The sequence below is a fragment of the Martes martes genome (genome assembly GCF_963455335.1).
Source record: "Martes martes genome assembly, chromosome: 4".
Lineage (NCBI taxonomy): Eukaryota > Metazoa > Chordata > Mammalia > Carnivora > Mustelidae > Martes > Martes martes.
In genome coordinates, this window is record NC_137891.1 from 41,045,242 (window position 1) to 41,056,574 (window position 11,333).

At 44.8% G+C, this 11,333-nt stretch overlaps 1 protein-coding gene across 1 annotated transcript; it reads right to left on the bottom strand.

The window, feature by feature from the left end:
• Positions 1 to 1,680: 1,680 nt before the first annotated feature.
• LOC308342211 (fatty acid-binding protein 5-like) lies at positions 1,681 to 2,108 on the bottom strand (the record flags this gene model as incomplete). Its single annotated transcript, XM_080802510.1, has 1 exon — positions 1,681 to 2,108. Exon 1 carries the CDS (start codon positions 2,086 to 2,088, stop codon positions 1,681 to 1,683), a length of 408 nt encoding a protein of 135 aa, XP_080658636.1. The 5' UTR covers positions 2,089 to 2,108.
• Between the last annotated feature and the right edge of the window lie 9,225 nt (positions 2,109 to 11,333).

Consider the following 11,333-nt stretch of genomic DNA (forward strand, 5'->3'; position numbering starts at 1 on the left):
GGAGCCCGATGTGGGACTCAATCCCAGGACCCCAAGATCACAACCTGGGCGGATGGCAGACGCTTAATGACTGAGCCACCCAGGTGCCACGGTTAGCAACCTTTTTTTTAAGACTTTATTTATTTATTTGTCAGAGAGAGAGAGAGAGCAAACACAAGTAGGCAGAGAGGCAGGCAGAGAGAGAAGCAGGCTCCCTGCTGAGCAGGAGCCCAATGCAGGACTCAATCCCAGGACCCTGGGATCATGACCTGAGCCAAAGGCAGCAGCTTAACTGACTGAACCAGCCAGGCGTCCTCCTGGTTAGCAACTTCGTAAGTAAGGGCAGCCTGATCATAAACCCAAATTTGCATTTGCACAAAACAGTAAAGCTAGCCCACTGTTTCCTGCCTTAAATCCTGGTGCTCACTTCTCTTCTTTACTAATAAATGTCCTTTGTGGCATTTTTTTTTTCCCATGGGGGTGCCTGAGAGGCATGGCACTTTTGATCTTGGGGTCGTGAGTCTGAGCCCCAAATCGGGCGTAGAACTCACTTTTTTAAAAAAAGAAGAAAGAAAAAAATTTTTTCAGGTAGATATCTTTTCTCCTCAATGTTTTTTTTAAATTGAATTATAGTTGACACACAATGTTACATTAGTTTCATTGCACAACATAGTAATTCAACAACTCATACATTATGCTAAGATCACCACAGTACAGCTACCATCTGTCACCACACAATGCTATTACATTATTGGCTGTATTTCCTATGCGGTACCTTTCATCCCCGTGATGTATTCATTCTATGACCGAAAGCCTGTATTTCCCACTCCCCTTCACCCATTTTGCCCATCCCCTCACACCCTTCCCCTCTGGCACTCATCAGTTTATTCTCTGTATTTATGGATCCGTTTCTGATTTTTTTTAATCTTTGTTTAGATTCTATGTATCAGTGAAATTATACAGCATTGGTCTTTATCTGACTTATTTCACTTAGCATAATACCCTCGAGATCCATCCTATGTTGTCAAAATGGCAAGATCTCATTCTTTTTTATGACCAAATTATTTTCTATTATATTGTAGTTATTTTCTATTTATGACCAAGTTATTTCTATTTCTATATAGAAATATATATATATATTTCTCTCTCTCTCTCTGTATATATATATATATATATATACATACACATATGGCACAACTCCTTATCCACTCATCTATCTAGTAAACACTTAGCTTACTTCCATTATCTTGGCTATTGTAAATAATGCTGCAATAAACATAAGGATGCCTGTATCTTTCTGAGTTAGTATTTTCATTTTCTTTGGGTAAATACCCAGTAGTGGAATTATTGGATCATAGGGTAGCTCTATTTTTAACTTTTGAGGACCCTCCATACTGTCTTCTACGGCAGCTGCACCAGTCTGCATTCCCACCAACAGTGCACAAGGGCTCCTTCTCCACATCTCACCGACATGTTATTTCTCATCTTTTTTTTTTTTTTAGCACAAACACATTTATTTACTAACCAAAGGGATGATCCTAATTAAATCAACACTTTGAAATAGTTCCATGTAAAATGTTTGTGATAAAGATAACTGAACACAGTAATGGAAAAAAAAAAAAAGCAGTATGGAGATTTGCTCATTGAACTGAGCTTGTTCATCCTCACAGCTAATTCCTATCCAAAATGATGATGGAATTTTTACTCCACTTTTTCATAGACCCGAGTACAGGTGACATTGTTCATGACGCATTCCCCCACTAATTTCCCATTTTCCAATTTTCTTGTGATTGTGCTTTCCTTCCCATCCCATTCCTGATGTTGAACCAATGCGCCGTCTGTGAAGTTGCAGACCGTCTGAGTTTTTCTGCCATCAGCTGTAGTTTCTTCAAATTTCTCTCCCAGGGTACATGAAAACTGGGTTGTTTTCAAAGTGCTCTCAGTTTTTATGGTGAGGTTTTTGCCATCAGAAGAGATGATACAATCTGGTTTGGCCATTGCACCCACTTTTCGCAGAGCCATTCCCACTCCTACTTCCTTCATGTATTCGTCAAAGCCTTTGCTCTCCACTAAGCGCCATCTTCCTACCAGCTGCTGAATGGTGGCCATGGTGGGCGAGGGCGGGCGGGCCGAGCGAGCAGAGCAGAGCGGGGCGTTGGGAGCTTGGCTTGCCTATTTCTCATCTTTTTGACACTAGGCATTCCCACAGGTGTGAGGTGATATCTCATTGTGGTTTTAATTTACATTTCCTTGATGATTAGTGATACTGGGCATTTTTTCATGGTCCTCAGTGATTTTCTTATTGGTATCTGGGATCTCATCTGTTGCCTCTTGGCCAGCAGAAGCTGCTTCTCCTCTTATCTCGAACTTTTTTTTGTTTTTGAACTTTTTTAAGCCAAACCTCTCCTCTTTCTGAAATTATCAGACCGTCCTTGGCTGGCATTAAATTCTCCAGCTTGAGATCTTTCACCTTGCTTTTGCTTTAAGTTGTCATATAATGGCTTCACTTTCTCTCGAATCATATTAGAGTCCACAGGTATGCCTTTCTTTTGCAATCCTACACCCACAGAAAGGCTGCATTTTCAGTATGAGAGGAAAAGGTGTTTTGCCAAGAACGCAAAGTTTTCGCAACCTGCTGGTATATCTGCCGCATAGCTTCATGAATTTTCTGTTCTTTTTTTTTTTTTTTCTTTTTACAATGATCCTTACACTGGATTCATTTATCTTGAAAGCGTGGGCCACTGCAGGTGCAGACCTCAATCCTCCATCTGTGGACATACCAAGGAATTCAACTTTTTCTTGTAATGTCACAACTCTTCTCTGCTTCTTGAGAGCACTTGTAACATCACTAGTGGCATTTCATATAGATCTCAGGATGTGATTCAAGGTAAACCTGCTATACTAACACGAAAAATATGTGGGAAGAGCAAGATCAGTTTTTACAGTGATATGCAATTGCTGGAGAGACGAGCTCTTCATGGAGATAATTAGCATCACATGACTTTTTAAGCAGATACTCACAACACTTGAACTCAATGTGATAGCAACTGGAGGTGGCCATGAAATTATTACAGTACTACAGTAATTTGATGCAGTTATGATTTAATACTTCATCTTTCCATTTGTTTACATTTTTCTCCAGGCGAATAGCACCATGTACAGTCTGTAAGCTCACATGTGCATTAATTTTGATATGTTTTAACTTTTTCTAATAGATTCATGTATATTTGATGGTAGTAAATAATAAAATAGTCTAGAATCTACATACATTTTATACATTCATGACATACTTAATTTTTTTTGATATTTCTAGGCTATACTGTTTGTTATCTTTTTTCAAATTACCACAGATCTCGAAAACTCTTTCCAATATATTTACTGAAAAAAATTCTGCATAAGTAGACCTGTGTAGTTCAAACCTGTGTTGTTCAAGCGTCAGTTGTATTTTAGATACTATTTCTACAGGTAAGGATGGTTACAGGAGAGATTATTATTTACTTTAAGAGGCTTCATGAGCCTAATAAAAGGTGCTGACCAAGTTTGGGGGTCTAGCCGGGAGATGATTAGTATGGAATCAAATTACGTCAAAGAGGAACTGGAGGTTAACCACATGCTACATAATTCCACTTAGAGACAGTGGAAGACACACAGGTGTGATTCAAAACCCTTGAGTGCAATGTGACGTTGGAACCCTGGTCCAGCTGTAAGTCAGAAAGGGTAAATGGGGAAGATGAGCAACATCAGTCATTTATGGTTACCATACAGTTAGGCAAATTGCCCAAGAGCATGACAAAATTAGAAGGAGGTGGGCAGGGTTGGGCTTGATTGAAGGGCATACAAAAGAAAGGGGAAGAGGAACACATGATGACTTATTTTCATTTGTCTGAAAAAATGAAGGGAAGAATTGGGGAAAGAAGGGATATGTGAAAGGATGGGGATATTTCTGGAAAAGCTTCCAAGAGAAAATAAAGACAGATCTCAGCTTGGGGCCAGTGTTTGGAGAATGGGACAGATGACTTTCATAACCATAAGCAATAAACAAGAGCAGGAGCAAGAAATAGTGGGAGAACATAGCTGTTGAGAGGAAATGAGAGGACCATGATTCAATTTTGTCTTGAGCCTAGAAAAGGGGGGAAGGGAGACAATAGAGAATTAATAAGGAAAAGGTAAGGAAGGGTTATGAGGTTCATCATCGGAATCTCAAGTCTCTGAGAAAAGAGATGTTGAAGCATACAGCTGGAGACACCAGTAGAACATGAAATAACCCAGAACAGGAGGAGAAGGATAGTAACATTTTGACACTTGGGTAGTAGGTGGGACCATGCTACTTAAGTGACCTGAGAATGGAAAATTCTAGAGATGGGGCCTCTACAAGAAAACTCTAATGTGATACAGAGAGGGCCACTTCCTGTTCACAGAGACCAATGAGGGGGTTCTCCCCACCACAATGGGTTATTTGGGGAAGGGGGCCCATCGGGTAGACTCCAGTGTGATCCGAAATATGGAGCAACGAGAGCTTCCCACAGCAGTCAGGAGGTGACTTCTGCTGAGGCTCAAGGTCTGGAATCCTCACCCTGTGCGGGTACACAGGAGGCAGGGGATGATATCCCAGAGGAAGGACTGGGAAGAGACCAGGGTAGGGGGACTCTCGGGTTGGGAGATATTTACCCAACTAGTAGGAAAGTCCAGGAAACTGCACAACCGTGTCATAAGTGGGGGCCAATGTTTAAACACAAAACACAGGCCCCACTATTGTGAAGCTAATTAAGGATATTTTTCAAAATATTTTCACAAAAAATACACATGATAGAGAAGCTGATTCTGAGCCCCACTGATGCAACTAGGTAAAGCACGGAGGATCGCAAAGCAGTGAGCTAAGGAACCTCACCCGTCCCCAAGGGAGGACCCTTGGCCAGCGAGGAAGAGAGGTGCCAATTACCAATAGCCACACGCATGCCCGTCCTGTCTGGAGGGGGTTGCTGGGTTTTGAGGGAGTGAGCAGGGCACATCCCTACTTTAACTTCCTCAGAATGACTGCTTCCCCCCCACTAAATGCAGGGAAGCTCTGGGGTTTAAGAGGATGGTTGGAGAAGGAAACTGTAGGGGGAAAGATCTGTTATGAAATGTGAAAAGTAACTATATTGACAATTGTCCCTTCCTTTTTCTCCTAAGCAGTTGATAATGTCTATACACTTCTTTCATATAAAGTGACCCTAGAAGGGAATTTCACAGGAGTCTTTAGAAAAGGGATTCAGCTGAAAATCACCCCAAGTTGCTTTCTGAAGCCAAAGCCTCAGGTCACTATGTGACTAGCGGAGCCCGCATCTGCAGCCTAGAATGAGAAAGGGAAGCGGGCCTCGAGGAGCTGCCCCTGCAGACCCATCTTCGTGGACTTGCGATGTGCGGGAGGCGGCCTGGGGTGGGGAGGGGGAACGCAGTGGAGTCCGGGTACAGAGGAGCAGAATCCAACCAACGAACAACAGAACACTAGACAAATCTTGCACAACTTGGGGACGGTAACGGCTTTGATCCTCCTGCTTCCAGTTTCTGGAAGCCATCTGGAAAGACCTAGAACGGTCTAGGGGAGGTGCCTCACGTTGGGACGCCGTCTAATGGGTATGCCCGTTCCCCTTCCAGTCCTGCCGAGGTTCTAGGGGTCCAAGATGCCGCAGAGTTGAGAGAGCGGTGTCAGCCGGTAGAGGCCAGCAAAGCCAGGTGGGCGCCCTGGACTCTGCGGCCGCTGCGGCGGTGAGGGCTGCAGGGGGCGCTGCAGGGGGCAGGGCGGCAAGTGCGGGCACCTGCGGGCAGCCCCCCACCGGCGACGGCGAGCGGCTCCGCGCTGCGGGGAGGGCTGCCCAGCGGCGGCCTTCCGCTCCCCGCGCCCCGGGCGAGGCCGCCCTTTCCCCAGTTAGCCAGCTAGGGGAGGGCAGTCTTGGGAAACTACTTTTGTTGTAATCGGTGGGTGCCACTGCCGGGCCCTGAACCGAACCGAATGTGCAAGCGAGACTGGAGGTTGTGAAATCCTGGAGGTTGTGAAGTCGGAAGATGTCGCGTCGCTGCGGATCTTGCGGTAAGAGGGGAAATGGGACGTCCAAGGCCCGGTGGCGGGGCCGGTCCCACCCACAGCGACCGTGCGGTGCAGAGAAAGGCCAAGTAAAATAAAAGGACGAGGGAAGGCTATTTGGATCTCTTTTCAAGGAAGCACGGAATGGGGAGAAATGTTTTTTAAATGCTGCAAAATAAAAGCACTTAAGGAAGGGAGAAAGCCAAAGCAAAGTTTCCAACAGCAAGCAGCTCGCTGGCGGCCCAGCAGCTGAAATGAAACGCGCAGGTCAAGGAGAGAAAGGCCGAGAAATGACCCAGCCGCGGGGAAGACTGCAGGGGACGGTTGTCAGAGGCAAATCATAGGATGAGGAAACGGTCCAGGGGACTTTAGGGGAAATGTGAAAAGGAACAGAGCGGCTTACTCCAGGAAAGAAAAAAGTACCAAGAACCAAGTAGGGGGATGAAGAATCTGGAAAGCAGAAATGTGGGCGCCTATAAATGTGTGAGAGGCTGCCAGAACCAGGAAAAAAAAATATAGAAAGGAGAAAGCGGAAGGTGTAAGCATGAAATGTTGCTGGGTTTTTGCTTGTTTGTTTGTTTTTTCAGATTTTATTTATTTGAGAGAGGGTGAGAGGAGGGGGGAGGGGCGGAGGGAGAAGCAGACTCCCGCCAGGACCCTGGGATCCTGACCTGAACTGAAGGCTAAATTGACTGAACCACCCAGGTGCCGGGCATGAAATGTTTTATTTGGCCCCTGGTAGCCCATAAACTGTCCCCGGAGCACCCCAGGGAGAGCAAACGCTTGCCTCAGGTAATGGCGGCTACCAGCCTCACAGCCCGTGGGCTTGGTGTGGGGACACGAGGTTGCACTGGCCTGACTGCAGTGAGGGAGAACCAGAGAAAGGAGGGAAGCCTCTTCTGTCAGGATTCTGAGGACCGTGCACAGGAAATGGGTGTTTCTGGATTAATTGCTGTTTCTCAGGCAGCTTTCTGAGAAGCAGGGATTAACTGAGACTTGAGCGCTATTTGTGGCTGAGCAGTGGGCTCTCCACAGTGATAAATGTAAAAAACAAGGTAGGTCTCGGGGTGTCATTGATCCGAATCAATAATCACTCAAAGAGAGGGGTATTACGACATTTGACAGTCTCGAGGGAAAAAAATGTTTTCTGTTTATTTTGCAGCTAGTCTTACCGGTCAGTCCTCCCAGCGTGGTTAAAGGTAGGACTGCTTTTTCCTTTCTCAATTTGAGCTGGTTGGTTGGTTGGTTGGTTGGTTGGTTTTAGCTGGTTTTGACTCTTAAGTATCAGTCAGGTTCTTCTCTTTCAGTCCCGTTTTGGCCAAGAGCAGACGGTATCAGCCCCGCAGGACATTATTCTGCGAAATCCAGATCTTCGCCGTAATCTGGGTTGATCTAAAGGCATTTCAGAGAATTTAGCCTATAGTCAGATGAAAGGAAGCTTCTCATTCCTTCTGTTGCCAGATTAAACTCTGCTCATCTGATAGAAGAATTGCTATGCGTCAGCATTTGAACTCTGGAGGTCACACATTTGACTCCTACAACACAGACAAATACTAGCAGAATAGATCTTAATCAGGGCGTGTCGGCCATTTCTAAACCAAGGGCCAATTTACTCAAAATTATGCTGAGAGAATTGGTTCCACTCCCAATCTACAGAGCTTGTAGAACCAGAAACAGGGGTATTAGCTAAATTGCCTATTCTCCTGATTTCCACATTTGTTTCTCAGATCTTTTTCATCATGTTTAAGATTCTGAAGAAGTCTAGAGGAACACAGGTGCAACACTCCTCTAAGATGACCTGTGTTCCACCTTGGGAGCCCTCTGTGGTATCTAGCGGGTTCTAGCCTCTACCACCGCCTGTCTGGTTTTATGAACCTCCGGGATGAGGTTTTCCTTCACTTTAGTGACAGTTGTCTAGCTCTCTTGCTATTCTCTGAGCCAAAGTTCATGGGATTTTTCTCTTTCTTCAGGCCTTTTGTAAAGAATGGAATGATAAGGCATAGGAAAAGATAGCCCCAGATTCCTTTTGAGCGGTGAAAGTTTTTGAATTCAGACCAAAATCCAGTTTTTCTCATTCTTAGAATCTTAGAATCACCTAATCTAAGGGAATTTTATGGGTCAGGTGGGCCCTGGATGAGCCTGAAGGCAAACATTAGTTTACCAAGATGGCAGATCTCTGTCCGATTTACGGGTGACAGCCAATGGGCTTTTGAGCTGCAAATCTGATCCCATTTATGAGGGTCATCAGAAATCTTTGACCAGAACACCATGAAGGAGTTGTCGGATGGTATTGTAATATTATCGCGCATTTACCAAGTATGGTTCAAGACCAAGCAATGAAGTTTTTAGTATAGAGATCATAAAGGAGATTGAAACCAAAATTACCTGGACCTGAACCTCTATACTATACTTAAAATCAGATCTATAAGAGTAAGAAAGCCTGTAATCTTAAAATTTTTTTAATGTAGTAGTGATTTTTTTTAGAGCGTCTTTATCTTTTAGAGGTTTATACTCAGTATTTACTGCTGAAATGACAGGATGTCAAACATTGTACTCAAAGTAATCTGTTCTACCTGCTACTATAATGGTGAATGCATGCTACAATGCATTTGTCAAAACCTATAGAGCTTTTCAGCACGAAGAATGAAACTTAATATGTGCAAATTTTTTAACCCATCATTTAGGAGGTTGGCAGAATCCCAGGGTGGAATGTAGAATGTGAGCAAAGCATCTGACTACTTTATTAATGTATGTTTATGAAGATACCCGTCACTGGAGGGATAGGGGAAAACATGTTGACCTAATTAATTTTGGAAATGACTAGAGTCTGTAAAGCTAAAGGCAAGGTAACTGCATATAAGCACTGTGCTCTGGTTGATGTAGTTGTTTCTCACAGTGATACAAGTTAATCCTGAAACCTCTATACATGCATACTGGAATTTAATGCTTAAGTAAATGATGATAGGTAGTAAGAGCCAGAATGCCCTCTATTTGAGTGGGAGGTTATAGACATATTATGATTAGATTGGGAGACATAGTATGAACTCATGTTTTTTAATATAGTTACAGAAGGTGACACAGAAATATTTAAATATGCATATATAGTATATATACATGGTTTAATATTCACACATTTTTCCTTGCTCTGTCAGCTGAGGGGGTCTAGAATCGATATTCTGGTAGCCATGAGCACACATAGCACCCAGATTTTGGTTTCTAATATCACTCTCCAGTAAAAGAAACCAGGGTTCTTTGGCAAAATGGCTGATTCTAGGACTGGAGCCAAAAATATATACAATGAGCCTGGAGCATCTTGTAGTTCCAGAATGTAGGGGTGTGCTCCAGACAGAAAGAAAAGGGAGGAAGGAGGGAGGGAGAGGAAAGGAAGAAAACACACCTGCACACACAACGAAGGGACACCGGAGCCAACTAAAAGATCCCCAATGGCCAAAGCTAGAATAATTTGAGCCAAAAAATAAAGTGCTGTTGAATAACAACTCAAAGTATCAAATAAATATCTAGGAGTCTATGCCGATATAAATAAAAGATTGAATAAATAAGAAAAGCAGGGAGGGTAGTGGATAAAATGCCAGTGCAGAAGGCTTCCAAATCATTCATGGAGATGCTAGGCCCTCAAGGAGACAGAGCGTAATTCCTCTCCCTAAAATGTGACCTGCGCATCCCGACTTCCTTCCACTACACAGAATACAGTGGCAGACAGTGGCGGTGGGGAAAGTAGCTTTACAATAGAAACACCTGACAGACGTGACCTCAGCAAGGCTATCAAGGCCAACTTTCACTGGAGGAAGTCATGTTGATGTCCCCTTGACATGATGTGATGAGAATAGTACATTACTCCTGTGGTCTTCCTCCCAAAAACTGTAACCCTAAGCTAATTACAAGGAAAACATCAGGCAAATCTCAATGGGGAGACCTTCTGACCAGTAGTTCTCAAAACTGGCAAGGGCACCCAAAACAAGGAAAGCTTTAGAAACCAAGACAGCCAAGAAGAGCCCAAGGAGATATGGAGACTAAACTCGTGGCACCTGGGTAGACTCTCAGAACAATGAAAAGAAGTTGGTAAAAACCCAGGCAATCCCAATCAACTATGGACTTCGGTTAGTAGTGTAATAAAAAGTGTTTCTCAAGAGGGTTTCTACCCTTCTCCTACAAAGAAAGGGGAGGGGCCTGAGGCTTGAGAAAGGGTCCACAGTGGAGTTTGGGGACTTTGGGGGTTGAGGGATGTGTGTGTTTTGCCTAAGGGCTGGTTATGTAGCATTCATCTGACTTTTCCTTCAGGTCACTTGTTAGATGTGTGACTTTAAGCAAATTACCTAATCTTCCCTTATGTGCATGATGCACATCTATCAGTCCTTCACGCGATGAATATGTCCTGAGCACCTACTGTGTACCAGGCACTATGCTAAGGCCCAGCGTGTACCCCCCACCCAAGCTTATGATCTATAACAGTTAACTAATTACTGATAAATAATCAAATTATCCAACAAACGGAAGCAAAATAATCACAATTAGGACACACAAAGATACAAGGGAAGATAGGTGCTGCACCAGGCCTGGGAAGATGGCCCAGGGAGAAGTGATGCTCCAGAGAGATCGAGAGGACAGGAGGGAAGGAAAGCCCTGCCGGGCAGAGGGAAGGCACAGGAGGGAAGGCATGGGAAGGGGCAGGGAGGGCATGCTGAGTCAGATGACCTGGCCACTGCCTCCTCTTTCCGAACATCATCGTGCCCATTCCTCCAAGGTGCTGAATCCGGGAAGGAATTGAAAAGGGACAGGTGTCTCAGAGGTCATCAGCCACCCCAACGTCCTCTCCCTTCCATTCCTGGGAAACGAACTGAAGTTGCAAAACAGGCTCCGCAGCCACCGCAGAGCCAGCCTCAGGGGAGCGGGTCCCAGCAGAAGCCCTCTGAGCTCCCTGCTCTCCAGCAGCTCCAATGCAACTGTGGCTCCCACGGCACCTTCTGGTTCCCTCTGCTGGCGCCTTCCACCCGCCAGACTGCTTACTGGGACCTGCTCTGTGCCTCTGGAGTTTGTTTTATGAGTGGCCATGGTGCTTCTTTCTTTCAGCAGCTCCAGCCCCTTTGCCGGCTCTGCCTGCTACAGGAGATGGGCTTGGTCAGGTAACCACTCCCCAAGCTCATCTTGCCAGGTCAGGCATGCACCTGACACTGCCTTACAGACCCATGGCCTGGCTGTCTGGGGCAGAAGTAGGAAGGTGAAATATACAGCAAGACCACCGGCCCAGGGCTCCTTCACAGGGGCACACACT